Raw genomic sequence first — 22,859 nt, forward strand, 5'->3', positions numbered from 1 at the left:
CTTGTGAGAAAAAGTATTTACGGAACAGCCTCAGAGTTCAGCTCCAGATCATTTTTTAATAACCAAGAGTAATAGATTAAACACAGCCACCACAATGACACATTTTACTCATATGATACACATTAAAAGTACATTATCTGTACCGGATACTCATTTCATCCAAGTATTCGGCTCAACCCAAGTATTTTGTATTACAGCACCAGTTAATGTGCTGACTTAACTACATCTTCTGATGCAATGCTTTTAATTGCATATAGTATGATGACCAATATGCTCAGCCCAGTGACCAGAAAAAAAGATGTTGGTATGTTCATTTCTTCAGACCATGACTACATTACATTTGTACGTTTCATGCAGATCACATCAAGGTTTCTTAAGGTCCACACAGTATAATATATTCACTGTCAAACTCGTGTTTGGCCATGTTGTTTTTCTGTCATTGTCAAGTAGTTGTCCTTTGTCTGCTCACTCTACAGCAGGAAACGGACATCAAATTGAAAAGCTCCGCACCAGAAAGTCACGCTACGTTAATATAAAGTGTGCTTCTTTTACAAAGTTAACATGTTCGCCAGTCGCTTGCGGTCCATTCAGATTAGACCCACGACCCACCAGTTGGGAATCACTGTCTTAACAAGTCATCACTGTGTTTCCAGCGGCTTTTTAGGCCTCAACTTTGGTGTTTTTAAGCTACCCCTTGCTGACTTTCCACATGAACGATGCCATTTTTTTTTTTTTTTTTAATTCAAGACATCACTGTGTTTCCAGTCGACTTTGTACCAAGAAAAGCAGTTGTTTTTTACTGAGACATTGATGGCTTCTGGTTATGCCACCAAAACTGTTTTTTTAAAGCCAGAATTGGATTTCCTAACCTGAACCATGTGGTATTTGTGCCTAAACTTAACCACATGTTAACCACAGCACCGTTGAAACGTAAAGAAAGTGTTTTAAGATATCTACTGCAAATCTACTAAATCTACTTAAGACAAATTTAACATATCAGTGGTTTGCAGAAACATACAATGACAACATCTGGTGATTGGGCTGATATACTACATATATTCAATGGTGTGTGAGGTCATTATTGTTTGATATAGCAGGTTATGATGTAATGCATCACTTTCAGATGAAAGGTGTAAAACATCATATAGCCACCATGAGAAATTACTACCATATTTTACAATTTTCCGCTTCTATGCCTTTTGAATTAATGGGAACGACAAGTCGTATTATCTTTACAGCATCGCATTTTTAGGGGTATGTCACACACATAAACATTATCCTAGTTTCACGTCACATCACTGAATAAAAACCACCCTCACTGGACGTTGCTGTGATGACTGATTTATTACAGTATAGAAATTGCTTATTCTTACACAAGCTACAAAAAAAACTTCATATAATTCAATCATTCAGTTTGAAAAATCATCACTATTCTTAACACTGGACAAATGCATAAAATCTAGTGAAGCACAGACATTGTCTTAGAAATACATCATCTCAAAGTTACATAATTATTGTTTCGAAGACATAGATAGAAACCTGTAAAAATCTCATTCCTTCAGGAGCAATAAAAATATTTCATTTTATGCTCCAAAATGTGAACTGAAGCGGACATGAAGTGAGGAAGTGAGGACGGTATAAGTTACTCAGAATAAACTGAAGTTCACATTTAATTAAAGATGATATCATATATTCAGACAGAGTATGGATAAATGCTGGACAGTTTTGTAGCAAGAAACGGACAGGTATTTTCAGAATTTGTCAAAAATGTAAAAATATACATATGATATGATATATTTATATATATATTTATATACATACAATATAAGAGAACCATCTTTAAAACACAGTTCTTTCCAGTTTAAAGCCAACAGTAAGGAAGGTCACATCAGGATATGAGGAAAGCAATGGTGGTTAACTTATTTTGGGATCATATACTTTCTTAAAATTGAAAAAAGGGCTTTAACATGTAAAGTGTCATCTACACAAATAAAACCTCACTGTTCAGTCAGATGTTTGATCCCTACAAACTCATAAAAAGAAACTAAACGTATGTGATGAACGGATTGTCGAGCTAGTTTCACTCCTGCTGTTGAAGACACTGATGTATTAAATGTTAGTATAAACTTTTAAAGGACAGATGAGCAGACGGAGGAGGAAGAGGAGGAGGAGGAGGGTCATTAGGTCAACTCCTCCTCGTTTCCACAGGCACCAGACTCTGGCCAGCAGGGGCTGTCAGGGTCCACACACACACACACAAAGGATAGATACACATACACACATACTTTCAACACGGTCCAGTTCTCTGTCATTGGCATATGCATCTCTCATTGTTAGTAGCACATTATACATTTATTTATAACGTCTGGGTTATAATAAAATGAAGAGTAATAATAATAGGAGGACTATATTTTACAGGTTGGCTTGATTTGTCTGGTGCCAGTAGTTAAGGTTTTAATTTCATGACAGTAAAAAATATCTTTCTGACGTCTCTTTGTAAGAATCACTATAAATCTGTGTGTGTGTGTGTGTGTGTGTGTGTGTGTGTGTGTGTGTGTGTGTGTGTGTGAGGTGCAGTGAGGTGCCCTATAGGTTGCTGAAGAGTTCATTTTTCTTGGTCCAGTCCATGGGCGGGGCTCTCTTGTTGGAGCGTTTCTGGTGGGCGAGCTCTTTGACCTGCTGCAGGGTCAGGTTGAGTGCTGGGATGGCGTCTGCGATAAAACCCTGAATGATGAAAAACAAGGGAAAGAAAATTGTTACATTACTGTATTTTGAAAATCAAGTAAGGTTATTGTGCTGCAGGATATTTCCTGGGACGTACCTCAGGTGGGGTGTTTGCAGGCGGGGTCGTGAGCGAGGTGTTGGACGAGGCATTGGATGGAGACGGACTGACTGACAGCTTTGAGTCCCTCTCTGCCTCTTTGGCTTTTCTGCCGTTCACCTGGGAACACAAACATATTTATTAGTTTCACCTGTTCACCTGTAGTGTCCTCTCTTTGAATATATAGACATTATTAACACTATCAACGTCTTTAAGGGATTGGGAAACAACTTTTTTTTTTCTTGCCAGTTTTGATGCAGTACTACACCTCACCACAAGGGGGCAGCCTTGGATATGAGTTGGTTTCACAGGCACCTGAAGTGTTCCTCTACACAATTATGTAGTTTAAGAAAAGTGAGTAATGATGAGTTCTGAGTTTCCTTCTTAGAAATTTCACTGTCAAACATGTCTGTTAATTTGGTGAAGTGGGAATCACTGAGCGGTATTCAGTGCATCTCTGGGCTTTCCTTGGATTATATTTGGGGAGAATTCAAAAGGCAAAGCATGTTTAAAATGTGTTTTGTAAGAGTGGTGACTAAAAAAACTCTTCCTGCTTCTCTTCCTTAGTGAATGAGTCATGCCATTCAAATTATTTCCTATGTTTTTTGTCGTAGTTTGAGTTGCAAATGTTACAGGATGAAGGGATTTAAATTCCTGCAGCCTCAGTATCAGTGTCTCCTGTCATACTCTTCATACCTAACCCACTCCAACCCACCCACATTTTACCTCACGAACAACTTCTCCTTGACCTCTCGGCACCACCCCTCCCTCTCAGCTCTTCAACTTTTTACCAAGCTTCTGTTACGCAACAATACATGGAACATAGAACTTCACTGCTGCACATAAAGTCCCTGAGTAACGGGAAGCCCGGGTCAGCCTTCACTTTGCATATCTGGCCAAACGCACGAGCGGAAGGCAGCCACAGTCGGCACAGTGGTTTCTGTTAGTCGGTGTTCTTGTGTCTTCACAGAGTCTGGAATTATCTCCGTCTTATCAACACTGATTTACATACAAGTCTAGTGTGTCCACCTGGGAACGAGACACTCTGGTAACCTGAGAGACCCTCAGAAAGCATTCCTGTGATGTTAGAAAAGCACACACACACGTAGAGTTTGTGTTTTTGTTGGAACGTACAGTACAGGATTTCAAAGTAAAAGCTGGACATTTTGGGAATCATGCTTATTGTCTCTCTGGCAGACAGATAATTGGTACTACTCTAATGTCTGTGTGGTAAATATGAAGCAACGGACAGCAGACACTTAGTTTAACTTGGCACAAAGACAGAAAACCGGGTTAAACAGTAATCTGGCCCTGCCTGAATTTAAAAAAAGTCCACTTACAACACTTCTAAAACTCACTAACTGACTAGTTATGTGTCGTTTTTGTTATCAGCAAAATAACAAAGTATAAAAACAGCAATTTGGTGTTATATGGGGGCGTTTGTGCAAGACTATTTCTTGGCTGAGAGCATTAACTGCCTTGCCCAATGTTAGACAGAACTGGCAACTCATTGCCCTCGTTTCCATTTTCAGTCAACTCAGTCTCAGAGGAGTGGGCAGATTCAAAGGTCTGGACTCAGGCAGGTAACTTCCTGGAGTGTATGCTGGTTGCCTGGCAACAGTTCTAAATGAAGAAATAGCGTGTGAAATGGTGATTTGTGTTCAGACAAAAAGCGAAACTAATTTTCACCTTGTGTCAATTCCGTGAATTTAACTTCTGTTGACTATTTAAATTTATTCGCCGCAATAAACAGATGTAACAAGTGTGCTGATATTAGCTACAATGTTAAAGAGAATTTCTGCCAATTTACAACCAGCTTTGTGTCATCACAATGTGTGCAGCATGTGTAGACGAACACTGTTTGGCTTCCCCACCTGTCAAAAGCACCTGGAGCTCTCTGTTCATTTGCTGGTGGACTTAAATGTTTTGCGTCAACTGGTGGATGGTCGGGGAGCTCCACAATCTGTCCCTCATATACCCCCTTTTTCCACCAAAATTAACGTTTGTATGCAGGTTTTTTAAACACAGGAAAACACGTTAAAATAGGAAAAATACTGTTTCCTGTTGCAAGAAAACCAGAGCTGTGTAGGCTCTGAAGTACATGAGTATGCCTCTTTTAAAAAAAAATTCCTAATGGGTCACAGATGGGCCAGAAAATGGGTTAGTAAACAGTAGAAAGCAGCATAGAGGCCAGAAAAAAACCTCAATCATTCAGTCTCTCTAACAGTCGTGGTGCCAACAAATTTTTAACAACGTTCTAGTGCTGCTTGGGCGGAGACAGATGGTAATTTGGTTCAAGGTTCAGTTTATTGAAGAAGAGCATGAGAGAACAAAACTCGTTACCCAGGTCCATGAGCGCACAAAATAAATAACATTTAAGATAGGCCTATTATAAATAATTAAATAACCTAAAAGCCTATAATACAACACATTGTTAAAAAGATTAAGCAGCATGTAGAAGTGGTGGCGCTTCATTGCATCACCAAAGCAAAGGTGCTAAAGTTAGCGCTTTCACCTGGGTGTTGTATTTCCACTACTGCTGATCAGAGCTGGAGCTGATAAATTGCCGTGACTACTGCAGAGTCATTTGTCCCAGGAGTGAATGACGATCATAACCTTTCCCATTACATACAAAAGCCAGATGTTAGTAGGTGTTTGTGGGTTTACTGTCCAGTGGTAAAAGGGCTATACATTAAGACATATAGCGATCATTTTTGCTCATGAGGGGAAGCAAAACACCGTTCAACTTCTCATCTAACTCTGAGCGAGAAAGCAAATAAGCACATTTAACAAAATGTCAAACTATTTCTTGAAGTCTGCGAGGGCCTTGTCTCTTCCAGTAAGTGCTGGCCAGTGTGTCTTATTGGGATTACGCCCAAATACTTCAAAAGGATTAACATGAAGCTGCGACATTCTCCATGCCTCTAGCTTTCAGTTTTATACACCTTTTTATACAATAAACTGTGGGTCGAGCCCCTTTATCCATTGGATATTTTTTATTTTGTACACACAATCCGTCCTTGGTCAAACACTCAAATAATTCAAAGTTAATGGAGAACTAGCTGGGTGCGGTTTTCCACAAAGCACCATACAATGAATGCCAGAACGTTTAGACAATCACAGGAAAGCCCGCTCAGTACACGTCTCTGTGATTAATAACTCACTTCACTTGCAGCGTCTCAGTTCTCTGAATGCCAAAATGCTGCATGTTACTTTCAAACGCTGCTCGACCTCGGGCTGCTGGACTGTCTGTCCCACACACACAGAGTATTCAAAGCTGAACTATTATTGTCCTCGTCCTCTCTGTCAGGAAGAAGAGGCTCCATATGAGAGGAGGGAAGTTGCCACTGCGGGAGACTGACGACTCTTCACAAACTTCAAAGCTTAAATCCCACTTTTGGCTTTGCTCTTGAGTAAATCTTAAAACCAAATGATGGCTCTACACTTTTTAAGTGTCATTCTGTATTTGTGTGTACATGCTGCTGGTGTAATCTTACCTTCTCCTCCATTCCTCCATTAATGGCAGGCTCAGGCAGTGGACCTGTAGGCACGGAAATGACACAAGAATCAGTCATTGCACTCCAAAACTACAACTCTTCCCGTCTGTCAGGACTAATGTCACGTCATGATACCTGCAGTCCTTCAGTCCTGCACCATCAGCTCCACTCTGCTAGATCAAGAGTCTTTCTGCAGCTCACCTTTCATTCCACCAACACCTACTCTATTACATAGCGCAGGTATGAGCAGGTCATCTATTATTCATACATGGTTCATCTTCTATGAGATGGTTCTCCTCCTGGTCCTCTATACCTCCTCCTCCTCCTCCAGTGCACCCACAGACCCTCTGCATATCAGATGGCTGTAGTGGAACTTTTCCCTGCAGCTTTTTCTTGTAAAAATGTGCTGACACATAGTAGGGGTGGGGGGAAAAGCGATTCACTTGAGTATTATGGTTTTTTTTTAATCAGTACCTGAATCAATATGATTGAAACGCGCAGGTGGAAAGAAGTTGCCACTTTTATCGTGGCAGTCTATGTGTAATTAGAGCAGAAAATGGTGGACGGTCTGAGGATACTGACCTTAAGGTACTCGAATAGCGACTCAAATTCAGCCAGCCCTGAGCAAACTCCCACCAGATAAGCAAACTTTCTGTTGCTGCCTTTACAGAGATTAGACCCAGCCTGCTGTGAACCCTGACGCTGGGGTTTGTGCCGGCTGAATTTAACTTGTCAGTCTAGGTCCTTCCAGATCTTCCACCTGCTCTCCTCCTTGCGACTAGTCTCCGAGAGGCAGGGAGAGAGGCGGGGAGAGAGGTGGAGGGACGGCGGGGTGCACTAGCACTAATTTTACCCATTTTAAATACAAAAATCAAATAAAACTAAATTCAATTCAATTAAAATCAATAAGTTGTGGTCAATGTTGATATTAAGGCTGCCACAAATAAATCAATGTATGCAAAACACTGCAGGCACAGCTAAATGTAGCAGTTTAAGTTTACTCTGAACAGTGCTTTTTATTCATTCTATTGTACATGTACATTTTAGTAAAAATGTTAAGTCTATTTAACATAGCACCCATAACAGAGCAAGATCAGAAAGTGCTCAGCTGGAATAAAATATTTAAAAATAGGTCAAATGAAACAGTTCTTAGTTTATTAACCACTTTTCTGTGCAGTTTAGGATGCTGCTGACTGACATGTGATGTGTGTTTTTGGAAATATGTCTCATGATATACAGGCTCTAGAAGTGTATGATTCAACTTTTTCACATGGTTTAGTGTTAAAAAGGTGAACAAAAATTGCAATTAATCGTAATATCAGCTCACAATACTTAAAAATCGCAATGCATATGGAATCAGCACCCCAGTACTGTGATAGTATCCAATCTGTGGATAAGCATTTTGTCTTAGCACCTCTCAAAAATTAATTTTGTGTTCAAATGTGGGTATAACTGCAGCCAGGCATCCTCACAGAGGTCTGACACATCTCTTACCTTCCATCCCTCCGATCCTCCGCACAGCCAAAAAGTGTTTCTACCTAATGATGATTATAACTGGAGACAGCAGCTGGTCCTCCAGAGTTAATCTTAGATTTGAGTCCTCCTCAGGTCTTTGCTGTGTGTGTGTGTTTTTGTGTCCCTGACTCTGAGAGGAGCCTCTCCAAGTCCCAGCTCCAGGCTGAGAGGCCACTTGGAGTGAGCGCCTTGGAAACCAAACAAAGCTGCTGGCCAGCCGGGCTGCTCGGAGAGAGGCTGTATGAGTGTGTTGACGTTAAGAGTCACTGTAGGCAGGTGCCCACTGAGTGGGCAGCATGTGAAGTGCAGGCAGTTACCTGGGAAACACCTCACTGGAATCTCTCCCCTGGAGGGAGTTATTACTTTTAATCCTGGGCTGAAACACTGGAGGGTTTGAGAGTCCAGGAAATTATGAACCATCTCAATCGTTGGGCACATTTACATGTACGCTAATATTCCACTATTATTCCCAATATGACGATATTATGAGTTTGATACGGGCCATGTCAACAGCATATTACATTTGGATATTTTGAATTAGATCTTTTTCTGACACCAATATTTTCCGATTAAGACATGGGATATGCTGATATTATTCAGGTTTTAATAGTATTCTTTGGACATGTATACAGTGTATGCAGAAAATGCATCTTAATAGGGGTTTTTATAGCAGTTTGGGACACACTGCCTCTTGTCTGTTTATGGTCGGCTCTGTCTAACCAACAGTTTGCAAGGCTGTGAGGTAGAGATGCACGCCCTAAAGAGAAGCTAACATTGCTGGTCAAAAGGAGAAACACATCTTTTAAACAATCTTGGATATGCACAAATATTGTAATGTTGACATTTTCAAGAGGGTAGTTGAAACAATGAAAGAGGAAGGCTGTGTTTGCACGGTCAAACGCGTCCTCCACTGGAGAACAACTTAGAAATAATACTGGCACAAGGGACAGACACGTTTCCATATTTTAACATGATAAACGACGTGTTAGGGCACATTAATTGGAGTATGCACGGCTGCATGTAAACAGGCATATTAGTGGAATATCAATACAGGACATGTCGCCCACATGCCTACTCTAATGTATTAATAATTAACTGGAAAGACAGGAAACAATCTTTTAAACCGTCAAAAAAAGATCAACAAAAGAAAAATCAATTTCTTCCGTCCCGGATACAGAGGGCAGCATCTTGCCACCCCGTTCACTGTCTGTTGCCATGCCGACAATTGGCAGCAGCATGTTTACATGAGGGGTCTCATGGTGCAGAGTGGCACTCAGACACTTGGCCAAGTACAGGACACACACACACACACCACCTGCTTGAGGATCTTTTTGTGTGAAGGGTCGGCCCCTTAAACACAGAAACCAAATCACACACTGTATGAGGGCTCCCCCTGGGGGCTGTGGTAGCTATAACCAGGACCTGTGACTTGTGTAAGTGCCTTTGAGCAAGGCACTGAATCCCCATCAGCTCCTGAGACGACAATATCTGATATTTTTGTGGAGGCAGCAAAAAGATGTCAGTCATATATCAGTTTATTGACGTTTGAAATAGCAGCAAAAAAAAAAAAAGTCTAGACAATGGTCGTCTTATTAGACGTTTTCTGGAAAACTAAGATGGAGTTAACACAGGACTGACATTTTATAGGTCTCCATGTCAACTGAGCAAACTCTGTCTACTGATGAAGACCCTCGAGGGTCCATGACATTCGTAAAAAGTTGAAGACTTTCTCCTTTTTTTTAATAAAGTGTCAAGCTGCAATGTGATAGTAAACTTTAACCAGACAGAGATCTGCATTTAAACCTTTATACTCTCCAAACAACACTGTTACTCAGTGCGATCCCACTCTGATCTGTCTGATCTGATCTATTTATGTCTAAAAGATTAACTTTCTCCACAGGGCATCAACATGTGGGTGTGGGGGAGGGCAGGAAGTGTCTCAGCGTCTCTGTCTCTGTCTACGTTTCTTGGCACAGAGAGAAAGAAAAGGAGGAGAGCCGTGCAGGATTGAGTGAGACAAAGACAAAGACAGATAGGAAGAATTAACGGAGGAGAGGAGAGCCAAGAAACGGTGTGACAGGCTTTTTAATCTGTTGGAGTTGAGAGGAGGACAGGAGGAGGCAATGTCTTGTGTCTACAACATGTCTACAACTGTGACTGACAATGAACCTGGAGCGAAATGTTACGAGCTAATTGCGGTCATTCACTCCGTCCTTGTCAGACGCCCGCAGTAGAACTTATTCTGCCTATTAGTGATGGTAAAATGGTTTTGTCTGTGTTTCCTCTCACCGGTGAGGTGGTCCGAGGTGGGGGCCACTCTGCATTTCTTGAAGAAGGCGTCTGTGTCGGGGTCCACCACCAGCAGATGTACCTCTCTCCCTCCTGCTTTAATGGCGGCCACGACTTCTGAATGTGTCTTCCCTTCTATTGACTGACCGTTCACCTGAGGAGAACAAAGAGATTATTTTGGTTTGTTATTTAAACGTGGTGGAAAATCCTTCAAAATTCTTCAAAAATCCTCTTTGGGGGCCGTCTTATCTTTGTTCCCACACAGAAGTGACCAAACTGTTTTCATCACTGTCAAGGATTTCTTTCTCAGTATTATCACTTTGTCTGCCAGAGGCTCCACAGCAGGAAATCCTGTGTGTCCACACACAAACGCACGTACACATGCACACACATTCTTTCAATCTTTAACTTACAAAAGAATCGTCATAATGAGCTCAACACCAAAAACGATGATTGTTTTTGTTTTAATTTGGCCTTTTAACAAACAGTGTGTAAGATTTAGTGTCATCCAGCAGTGAGGATTGCAGATTACAACCAGATGAAACTTCTCCAGGTTCCTTCAGTGTTCATTGTTCAGGAGGTTTTTACCAAGAGCTGACTTATCCACAGAGGTCTCTTCCTCTCCAAAACAACCGGTGAAGGCAGCGTCACATTACAAATCAGTGTTTCTCAGAGGCTGTTTGACATGTAGGAGACGGCCACTAACTCAGCACCTGCTAATGTATGCTCATCTTTTTTCTCTCATAACTTAAGATCCAGACATCAGGAGGTTTTTATCAGGAGGCAAATTATCCACAGCGGTCTCCTCCTCTTCAAAACAAACAGACTCACTGATTTAAATGGGTAAAAAGACCGAATAAATAAGTTTCATGTTGAAAAAAATCAGTGTTTTTCTTTGCTTTCATTGTGGAGGGGCTGCTACTGTAATTCCTGTGGCCAATGCAAAAACACGAATGGCCCTATTGACAGCCAGTGTTTGGTTTATCCGTCCTGGGCTCCTGTAGGAACATAGCAGTTAAACATAGTGATCTCTGTAGATGAGGACCTGCTCCTTATCCAGATATAAACGGCTCATTTTAGGGAAACAAAAACACAAACAAACATACTTATTATGCTATATTCCATCTCTGCTATTATATCCCCTAATTTTTACACACACTGGACCTTTAAATCAATGGTTACACACCATGTTTACATGTTCTTGACTGTGTGTGACACTTTAATTCTGTGGTATACAGTAAATCAGTGTGTCAGGTGGCTGCCTCCCACACCAGCTGAGAGTTCTGGGATAGAATCACCATGGGAAAGCATGTGAGAAATGTCTTGAAGTGTGTGTGTGTGTGTGTGTGTGTGTGTGTGTGTGTGTGTGTGTGTGTTTAGGTCATAGGGTGGACCCGCATGTCTAAGCCAGTCCCACAGAGGAAGCTGGACAATAGCCGCTCGGCCAGTAACAGCAGTAACAATGGCTGTCCGCTCCCCACAAAGCCCGCTCCTCAGTGGGTGGTGTGGCTGTCTGGGGGCCCTCTGGGGGACTGGAAACCCTTCGCTATACACTCTCATACAGACCCCAAATCTCTGTAGGACCTTTAATCCCTCTGTCCTCTTTCTGTCCTCCCTCTACTCTGATTCTTCCTTTTCATTTCACTCTAGTTCTGCTACAGCCATTCATTTAGGGAGTGAAGGGAGTCGTGCGTGATAGTCCACATCAGAGGACACGCTGCCGCCGCTGCTCTGATTCAACCATGTGTTAAAATAATGTATTACTCTGAGTGAGTCAGACACACTCATTGTGGGTTGCCTCTGCTTCTGCTGGCTGAATAATAAGTGGAAGTATGGTTGGTTGTATGATATCACAACCACAAGGTTTTATGGTTGTAAAAATCTATTAGAGGACAATAAAACGCAGACATGTGGTCTGTGGTAGGCTAAAAGGGTCAGTGGTGTCTCGGTCTCTCAAACATCAGCTCAGACTGTTATTCATACTGGCATTTTGTTAAGCATGAGCATATTAAAATGACAGATTGTAATGTTTACACCTCAGACTGTCTCCAATATGAGCGTCACGTCCATGAGTAAATGCACGCTTCCTTATGTGCAGTGATGCAGTTAATTTTAGGGTGAACTGTCCGTTTAACAAATATTTAAACACACACTCCGTTGTTTTTGACCAGACTTGGATGATACAAAGTTTATTTTGAGCATCCTACATCACAGCTGCACTTATGTCATTTTGAAATTGCAGTAATTCACTTTGTAATTTTAGTTTTTGTTTACTCTCATACCTCTCAGTAGGCCAGTGTACACTCTAAAGAAGAGGTGGGCAGAGCAGACCCCAGACCAGTTAAGAGGCTGATTATTCCAGTGTGAGGCTGCTCACAGTGACAAGTCCTGTGAGGGATTTAAGACCCCACACAGCGGCTGTTAGTTCACATCACATTCCTCTGAACACGCTGTTAACTTTGGGAAAAGACCAGACCACTTCTGAGTAAAAGAAGACTTGTTTGACTCAGATACTAATGGAGAGTCCTGCATTGAAAACATAAAGTAAAAGTATAATCAAAAGTATTTTAATTACAAGTATTCAATGCAGAAAAATGTCCCATGTGACTGTTACATTATTGTAAAGCCTACTTATGATAGATTATTATCACACAGGCATTAATGTAAAAGCAGGATTTTACTGTTGTAGTTAGTGGAGCCTATTTTTAACTATTTTATGTAGGACTGCACCTAATGATTATGTTCATTATGGATTCATCTGCTGATTATTTTCTCTGTTAGTTGATTGATTGTTACTCAAGTAAAGTACCTCAAAGTTGCACTTAAAGGGCGGGTCCACCCGTGTTCTCTTCCGGGTTTTGCGGGTGGAAACACCCAATCAGCCATTAGCAAAAGGCTGTGACATAGGTCAGAGCAGTGATCAGTGAAAATAATGATAAAAACTGCAACTTTTAGTATGTTTAATGCATACATTAAACATACTAAAAGGAATAAAAATAGTATATAGTATAGAAGTATATAATCAAGAACAGCAAAATTACAATAAAATATCCAAACTAATGTGGCATCCATACAGCGATACAAAAGGTCGACCTTTGTGTCTCCACACTTCACTTGTGTCTTGGCTGAAAAGCTGCACCTGAACACACCGCAAAGACTACAGCCAGTGGCCAACTAGCACGTACTTTCTGCGCCTGTGTGAGAGGAAATAACTCTCTGTACCAGGAGAAGGCGTGAATCTGTATTCGTTATAAAAACTGGGAAACTGGAAGACTGACAGAACAGATTCAAAACACTAGTTTTCCAATTAGCGTAATATCAACACAACCCGATGTTGAAAGAACAAAGCATTTTTATTGTGCGCTACCAAACAACAAGACAAACAATTACGAAGTCATGCCCTCTTGAATTAAGCCATTTGTTTCTTTTCCTCACTTCCATTTGTCCAGTAGTGCACTGAGCTCATCCGCCAATCAGAGCGACATCATTCACCTACGGGGCTCCAGCACTGATTCAACATGCTGAATTCAGGAAAAAAAGCCGTCAAGGGCCAACTAGTGCCAATGGCACAGGACATAACAGACAAACTAGTGTGACAGACGCTTACCGCACCTCGACACTGACCAACAGCCGACACTCTACCTGGTGTGTCAGGGCCCTAAAACATTCATACTTCGACCAAAATGTAAATGTTTGGATTTGAATACATAGGGTACATGACTTGAAAGCTACAGAATGATAATAAAACCTCTAAATAAATAAATTAAGAAATGAAATTTTGGACCCGTCGTTTTCAGTACAAATCTTGAGAAAATGTACTTTGTCATATTCTACCACTGCTTTTCTGTTTTAAAATAAACATAATAGAAGTCGCTGTCCGTCAAACTTGTACTGTTGCTTTTACGTTCTGTCCTAAAACAGTGTAAAATGCCTGTTATTGAGCATCTGTCATTAATGGCAATGATGCAACTACAAGGTCAAATCTAGGACATGAGCAGAAAGTCATACTTTTTATTCTCAGACTGTAAACGGGCTTTCTACCTCAGCTCTCACAGTGTAGGTGAGGCCTGATTACAGGCCACACCATTCTTCTCTATTTTTATCCATGTAAAAAAAAATCACAACAGGCTGCTTGGAACGGAAATATGGCAGACTAATCAGGATGCTTATTTTTGTGTAACTCCAATCTGTTACTCCTCATAAAGATGATTCTGTATCTATTAAATTAAAGAGACTGCCAAGGACTTATATTTAAGCTTCTTACATAACACCTAAATTGAGCATTCTGTTCAAGGAGCCTCCAAACAAGAAAATCATCTCAGCAGAACAATAGTAATTTTCATAAATGTCCCTCTTTTCACACCGTACTGAGTTACTGCCCTGCATGGTCTCACAGTCAGTGTTCTTATTAAGTACCTGCACTATCCTGTCCTTGGCCAGCAGGCCTGCCCTCTCTGCTGGAGAGTCCTCATCCACAGCTCTGATATACTGCCCCGGCCGCGCCCGCTCACTGTGTAGGTTGAAGCCATATCCGTTTGACCCTCGCTGGATCATGCAGAGACGTGGCCGCAGCTCAGCGCACAACACCTCCTGGAAGAGACCAGAGGAAAACAGATATGTTAATACACTGTGATGTGACATACATCAATATAGAGCAGAGCATTAGTGTTAAGAATACCTCCACCATGGGCTCAGGAAGAACAAGAGGCACAAAGATTACGGAGAGCTCCAGTGAGTCGTTAACCATGAATATAAAGCCGAGGTTGAACATACAGCTGGCTGCTGCATGCTGATATGTTGTGCTGTGTGTTTTTAACAATCATGTCTGAACTGAAGCTGTTGTTTTGACTCCACGTGACTCCTAACTGCTCGCCAGGAAGGAAGAGGCTCCTGGAGGCATATGATTGGAGGTCTGCCGGGAAGAGAATTTGGGGAGGGGGTAGAGGGTCGGCGCTGCTCTGGCCTTGAGGAAGGGACCAGTTCCGGTGTGGTCCGCAGCCCGGCTCGCTCCAGGCTTCGAGGAGGACAATGGAAGCTGGGCGTTGACCTCTGACCGCATCCCCTCGCCCTGTCCCATCCAGTCCCACTCTGGGATGGCAGGAAGAGTTAGAGCCATATTGTCATCCAGGAAAAAACTGAAGCTCAACCCTAGAGCCTCCCTTCCGCTCAGTGGAAGAAGCAGGTTCTTTATTTAGAAAAGGGGCTTTGTCATCAAAGAGGTCAGAATATGAAATACAGGAGCCACAGAGCTCAGGAGACACAGTGCTGGTCAAGATAATCTTTGTCAATGTGACCAAATCTGACCTGACACTCCCTCCACATCAGAGCGTCTGTGTGCTCCCGCCCTCTGTCAGGCAAACCCTCGAACACAATGAGCCTCTATAAATAATTCTGACTCACTTTCTACAGAAGAGGCTGATTGATTAAAGCTACTTCATGACTCCAGTGGACATAAATGAACTGTGGACTTTGTAACAACTGACTCAACATTTTCTCTTGTATACAGCTTGACACAAGTGGTGAGTGATGGTCACTTCACTGGATTATGTAAGAGAATTGTTCAGAGCTAACACTCCACCCACCTCCGCCTAGAATGAACTTTTCTCTTTTTCTCTCAGTGAAGCACCTGGAAAAAAAACTGTACTTTGGTGGCTCCCACAGTGCTGCACATATCACACTTGTGTTAATCAGTTCTGATGACCAATCTGAGACTCTTTCAGAACAACAAAAGCATTCAGAGCGCTCACTCACTGAAGTTTAGTCGACAGTTTGTTTGTTTCCTGCCAACAGAGGTTACTTGGAGGAATGATGATTCTTTAATTAGGATGGAAGGGTTGCAGAAAAACTGACATTTTGGGAAATACACCTGTTCACTTTCCACGAGTTATGAGAACATTCATACCTCTGTACGTTACAGTCAGCAGCTGGCTAACGTAGCTTAGCACAAACACTGGGAACAGGGGGAAACAGCCAGCCTGGCTCTGCCCAAAGGAGATGAAATACATCTATCAACAGCTCTGAAGCCAAACATTTAACATGCTATATCTTGTTTGTTTAATCCGTACAAAAACCGAAGTGTAAAACCAGTTGCCTGGCAACCAGCAGAGACTCCAGGAAGTTACTGTACCCGGCTAGAGACGGCTATTAAACAGAGACGGCCCACTTTAGATTCATTTCCTGTATTTGTGTGACGTGGGTTTCGCCCCTGCCCCACCCCATTAGGATTCCAATAAACGTAAGTACAGATTATGACTGTTTCATTCTCCCCATCGACACTGAAGTAAATACTGGACCCATTTTTCATAAACCACAATTCTCCTAAACATTCTGACACTGATATTGCATATTTTCAAGCAGACAAATCAGGAGACAATTAACTTTGTTCATGCATACTTAGCAACATACTCTCATGAAATCTGGCAACAACTGACGTGATCTTACACTCAGTTGATTCAGATATTAAGCTAGCAGATAAGAAAGAGCAACAAAATAAGGAACAAACATTACATTCAAATCTTACTATTTAACTAAAAGGTCTATCTCTGTTGGCATCCTTTCCAAAATACAATATCCACTACCATTGCTATGCACACAACACACAATATATGTTCCATTAAAAACCTGTGAAGAAGGCAATTTTTATCACCTTTTATCCTGTCTGTCTGACATAAAGTGCTGGATGCACCAAAAGCTTTTCCAGTTAAATGACAATAAATCAGAAATAATCCTCTTCGTCCTCTTAAATCCATCACCATTGTACAAAACCATCTTGGCCTCTTATCTGCAAATGTCAAACCTGCAGCCAAAAACCTTGGTGTGATATTTGAAAGTGACCTCTCCTTTGAAAAACAAATTGCAAGCGTTGTCCAGTTCTCTTTCTTTTGATTAATCAGATGTACTCTCTCTTAACATGATCTTGAGAAGGTCATCCATGCATTCATTTCTTCAGGGTTAGATTACAGCTCATTGCTCACTGTAGTCAGGGTTGAGCCAAAAAGCCATCTCATGGCTTCAGCTGGTGCAAAATGCAGCAGCTTGGTTTTTAACAAACACTAGAAAACATGACCGCATCAGCCCTGTTTTAGCCTCTCTTTTAGCACTTCATGGCTCAGCCCCCAGCTATACCACTGAGATGCTTCTCCCCTATGAGCCAGGTCGCAGCCTTACATAAGCTAAAGGCGACTAAATGTGCACCAGGCTTTTGCAGTCAAGGCTCCTCAGTTCTGGAAGTCCCTGCTTGAGGATCTGAGGCTGCTGAATCAGTGACATCTTTTAAATCGCTTCTTAAAACGTATCTATTCAAAAAAGCCTTGGATTATTTTTATCGTTATTATCCACTGTTGTCATCAGTTATTGTATTCTTTTATTTTATTATTACTATTATTGTTTGATTTGCTGTACCTCAGTGCAATCTACAGGGCAATTAGTTGCCAACTTTGTGTATCTGCTTCAGTGATGGTATTTTATCTTTATTTTCATTGTTCTTCGTATTGTCTTAAAATTGCCTCATTTATTGAATTCTGCATTGTTTTAAATCTTGGGATGAACCACATAAAGCACTGAACTTTCCCTTTAAATGTAGCAGCAGTTTGGCAAACAGTACTCTGTCCTCATCATCATGCAGATTGTCCATCTCTGTGTCCATCAAGAGCCCACTGAGCAGCTGGAGTGTGTGCTGAACATTTATCCTGCTGATCAGATGTGCTCCTGATAAGAGCCCTACAGCCACAGTTTCATCATAATTTCATCTCAGTATACAAAAATGATTGTCTCTGATTGCGCGTCTTTCAGTTTCTCAAGTGTTACACCCAAACTTCAAGTGAAACCACCTTACTTTTCGAGGGCTTTAATCCAAAACACAGACTGAGCATTTTTATCTTTCTAGTTAATGGTTAGTTTAGCTAATGTTAGTTCTTATTACTGACCTTCCCTCCTCTGAATGCCTGGAATTAACTAACAGAGCTTTCTGCCTTCTACTTAATGGTGTGATGGCAGAGTGAAGCACAAACGATCAAGATTCATGCCAGAGCTCTACTCCCTGTAACAGTAAAGAACAGTCTGTGATTTACTCAGATCATACTCCCAGTGCTGGACACGTGAAAGCAGATGAAACAGTGAGCGCCGTCACACTGCAGCCTTGGCATGAGACTGTCTGACACTGGTTGGGTGCCCTGGCTGACGTTAGGCGTCCCTGTGCGGGCAAAGAGAGGCTCTGGCAGGGACAACAGAGGAGGGTTTGTGTCAGAGAGGAATGGAGGGCTGAAGAATCTCCACGCGGGTCTGAAATCTGTGGAATCTGCTGAACACACACAAGCTGGGAGGGGAACCAAGGACCCACTGGCTGTCAAGTGTGTGTGTGCGTGTGTGTGTGTGTGTGTGTGTGTCTGCTTGTGTTTCATGTGTTTACAACAAATACAATCTAAGTTCTCCATAACTTCACAGCGTAAATCTGATCAACACAGCTGCCACTTACATATACACTTGTCAGATCAAAGGCACAACCACAGAATATTTACGGGACGCTCTGTAAGTTACGAGCTGACACTGTATGACTCCTCCACATACTCTCAGTAACAAACTGAACGTCCTTATCTGCTGCTGAACAACACAAATCCGTGTACCCTAATTTACACTGCCAGTACAGCTATTTGTTTTAGACAGGCTCAGCTTTGGCCTGAGGTCAACTTAATTCAGGAACTTCCTCTCAGAGCTTTGTTTAGAGCACTTCCCGCATTTTACAGCACTGGCGAAGCAGAAGGTGGATGGAGGATGGGGGTGCCTTTGGGGATCCAGCCCAGAACTTTGTCTCACAAGCTCTGAATCTTCTAGGTGTTGAAAATATCTTTAATGTTGTGTAATTTCCCCTCTGTTTCTCTAAATGGGTCAGCAAATCAACTCAGCAAAAGTTCCATTACTTCTCGATGAGTAATGCTATTTAAGCCAAATTCCTACTCTACCTACGTTATGTAACACAAAAAATAGTAACATGAGAACATTTCTTGCCTATTTTAGGAATGAAGGCTCTACAGGATCATTTTTTCTTACTCATGTTTTTACTAAATGATGTACAGATTTTTAGGCATTCTATTATCTCAAATGGCTTGAGCCCGATGAGTCCCGAAAAGCCCAACGGTTCGGACTGGTAAGAAGACTGGGAAGACCAGATGGGAGAGGCTTCTGAGAGGAAGAAGGCCAAGTATGAGGAGCACACTGTTGAATGTCAAAGCAATGGATGGAAGACTGCCGAGGATTTACCAGTCCCTCTACAGGGCCCTCAAGTTACTGGGGTTCAGAGGACTGCACAGCAAGAGAGCCATCAGGAACATCACTGATGCTGCTGAGAGGGCATCAAGATGGCTGTGGATCAAGAGGGGTGATATGTGGACCACACTAGCTACCTGGACACAGGCCAGGGTCTGATCAACCCTGGATGGGTCACCTGGGAGAGAATGTATGATGATGAAAGACCCCAATGACCCCAGGTTACATCACTGCTAATGTGTCTAGGTTGCACCTTAAGGTTTATCTATTTAAAATGTAGATCCAAGATATATTACAGACTGTATATTGATTGATTGATGAGGAGAAGGAGCAGCCAGGCTCCGTGCTGGGCTCTCTGTCCTTCCTCCCAGCTGGAGCAGGGAGCTTCTCTGGCGGGGAAATACAGTTTGGAAAGTGATCAACTGAGCTGCTCCATTTTCTGTTGGAGATGTGCATGGCTTGCACTGCCACACAGCAAGTGTGTCCCAAGTGTTAGAAGCCGACTAGTGCTTTCTGGGGGGTCGGACTTGGTTGGGCTCGGGCAAAGTATTTTATGTGATGATCTCGGACAGGCTGGTTTCCGGCCTCACTCACATGGGTCAGTTCAGTTCGAGAACTCTACTATAAACTAATCAATTGAGGCAGCGTTTGCACAGCGCCATTTGATTTTATGTACATGCTTGGGGGATTCTACGCCCTAGTTATTGTAAAAAACAAATCAAAAAAATATTGTGAATTGGTCTATACCTGCGGTAAACAGGAAAAAAATCTCCCCTGAGGAGAATGCCTCCAGACCCTCCTTGAGCCCTGAATGTATACAACATCTCACTCCACCCCTGCCCTTAAGCACATACATGATGTGTGAAAGGAAAACATAAACTTATTAATCTACTTGTGCTGCTTCCTTAGATTTTGTTTGGAGGTTGTGAGTCTATATCAGGGCGGTGAAAATCAAAAAGGTTTCTGTGACCATCAAGCAAATAATCTGAGTCAAATCTGAGTCAGTGTGGTGTAAAATCTTATTTGGCACACTCAGAGCTACCCTCATTATCAATATTTCTGACTGCCACTTTAAGATCAAAGTCACACGGTTTTTCTATTGTGTGAAAGGTTCCTCTCTGCCCAGAAAAACAGCATTTCGAGATTGAACACATGCTCTCTGTGACACAAACTTTCCTTTGAGGAGGGAAGTGTTGAACAGGAACTGTTGACACATCTTCCCTCAATATGCTTCCCTCTGCGCTGGCTCAACTTCCTGACATGAAAGAGAAATTAAAATACAAAACACACCCAAGCAGACGCACAAAAAAATACACATGCACACAAATCATGGGAAAGGAGGCTTTTATAAATAAGCATGTGGAGGATGAAGTGTCTGTAGGGTAAAACACACTTAAATGAGTCTAGTGAGCCGATAATGAAGTAAGTGTATCTGACGTGTAATAAAAGAAGCCAGGCATCAAAAAGCTTCTCTGAATGTAACGAGGCAAATCTGACATGGATTAGCTGTTCCCTCCTGTATCCAGCCCTTATGTTAAGCTAAGCTAACTGGGTTCATGTTTACTGTATTTCTTAAAATGTCTAACTGTTCCTTTTAAAATTTCTCTTCAACTCAATAAAGACAGATTGAAAAACTTCAATATTCTTCTTTCACTGCAGACATTTTGAATCTTGAGCTGCTCTGCTGTCAGACAGATTTCCCCATTAACAGTTAATGGTTGTTTACATTGTGAACAATGGCACATGTGTGCGTGCTGCTGTGTATGAACCGTTTTATCTCACTTATTTCATAATGTTTCAACACTCTGAAACACCCTGAAGCTATTTATGGTTTGTGTTTTTCTTGAGCAACAGAGATTGTGACTGATTGTACATGACATGTATCCTCTGTATCATGATTCTAGCACTCTAGAAACTGACCATCAGCTGAGTTTAACAACTGACTTAATCAATGTTGCTTAGTATCAAGTGTAAACAGGTGTAAATATTCAACTAGCAGAAGCAACTATTAGTGAAACAGTATGAACACTGGCTAGGGTGCACACAAAGTTAAGTAACACTGGACAGTCCAAAAAAGTGAAACTTATTTCTGTCATGTAGAAAGTAGAAATTTCATCACATCATCTTCCACTGAGACAAATGTCTATTATAACTACTTCACTGTAAATATCTGCTGCTGTGAAGCCTCTTATTTCTTTAAAGCGGATGTATTATGCTTTTCCCTATTTTCTGTCATATATAAAACGTTACAATGTCAGATGTTCATATTAAATGTGGCCAAAGTTTTAAATAATGAGTTAATCATATCTAAAAGTAATCCCTGCGAGCAGAGTGCACATAAATGTACATATTTCTTATGTTTGCTTTAATTGTATTCTTGTTTATTCTACTGATATATGTTGTATAATATATTTTATTTTTAATATTTTTATATCTTAATTACTAGTTTCAATTCAATTCAATTCAATTCAATTTGATTTGTTTTGATATTTACATACTTCTATTTTATACTCTTATTCCTACCTCTTATCGGAATGGATCACAAGTTCCCCTCAGGGATCAATAAAGTATTTCTGATTCAGAGAAACCTCAGGCTTCAGATCGATCTGAACACTCTGTTTACAACTGTTTTTTTTTTCTACTTTCAAGACACGATGATGCCAGCTTTTAACAGATTTCTTTAAATGGTCATCTGCTCCAGGCACGCTACTGCAAGTATTTACAGTATATGCACGGCTACATATAGTGACATGCTCACATCAGGGAAACATGCAAACTTGGTTGCAGATGTTGTTATTATCTCCCTGATTTCAGATCAGGATCCTGCTAGAAAATGTCCACTTGTGAAGATTATGGTTTAGAATCTTTTATTAGTAATTTTTCACAGTAGAAAGTGCCTCTAATGTAAACGCAGGTTACAAGATAGACTTGCAGAACATAAGTATGCGATCAGGATAGGTAACCTGGACTACCTTATGGCTAAACATTTCAAAGAACATCATGGCAATGACCCCTCCTCTGTGTTGGCTATGGGCACTGACCATATCCCTGAGGCAGATAGAAGAGGGGATAGACAGAAAAGTCTCAATCAAAAAGAGGCGGAATGGATTTTCAAATTGAAAGCTACTGTACATCCAGGAATTAATGAGGACCTTGACCTTACTCCATTTTTGTAAATTAATACTTCCTATGTAAAGATTCCCTGCTTCGTATATCTGTTTGCATATATTTAGTGTCTTTTTTTCTTATTTTGGTTGTCTCTTTTTTGTGTTTTATGTATATATTCTATTAATTTTCATATGTTACTTCTGCTTCTGAATGCAGTCTATGTATATATATATTTTTGTTCTCCTTATAGAATTTGACCTATTGATGGTTTATTGTGATTTTTTCTAATTATATCTGTTATATTCTCATTGTTTGCCTACTGGCCCTATAATGCAGGTTTCTAGTTATGAGTGCATTGTGTAAAGGGA

The 22,859-nt window shown here is 41.3% G+C and overlaps 1 protein-coding gene across 1 annotated transcript in view; it reads right to left on the minus strand.

Annotated features, from left to right (window-relative positions):
- Positions 1-1,325: 1,325 nt before the first annotated feature.
- Positions 1,326-22,859, minus strand: part of nherf1b (NHERF family PDZ scaffold protein 1b) — a 40,798-nt gene continuing 19,264 nt past the window's right edge. The window contains exons 2-6 of the mRNA XM_033645442.2: positions 14,539-14,712; positions 10,123-10,276; positions 6,319-6,362; positions 2,822-2,941; positions 1,326-2,724 (exon numbers count right to left, since the gene is read on the minus strand). Coding sequence (XP_033501333.1) covers positions 2,587-2,724; positions 2,822-2,941; positions 6,319-6,362; positions 10,123-10,276; positions 14,539-14,712 — 630 coding nt within the window. The 3' untranslated portion in view covers positions 1,326-2,586. The remainder of the gene's footprint in view (positions 2,725-2,821; positions 2,942-6,318; positions 6,363-10,122; positions 10,277-14,538; positions 14,713-22,859) is intronic.

The sequence above is a fragment of the Epinephelus lanceolatus genome, chromosome 18 (assembly GCF_041903045.1).
Source record: "Epinephelus lanceolatus isolate andai-2023 chromosome 18, ASM4190304v1, whole genome shotgun sequence".
In the NCBI taxonomy this organism is placed as follows: domain Eukaryota; kingdom Metazoa; phylum Chordata; class Actinopteri; order Perciformes; family Serranidae; genus Epinephelus; species Epinephelus lanceolatus.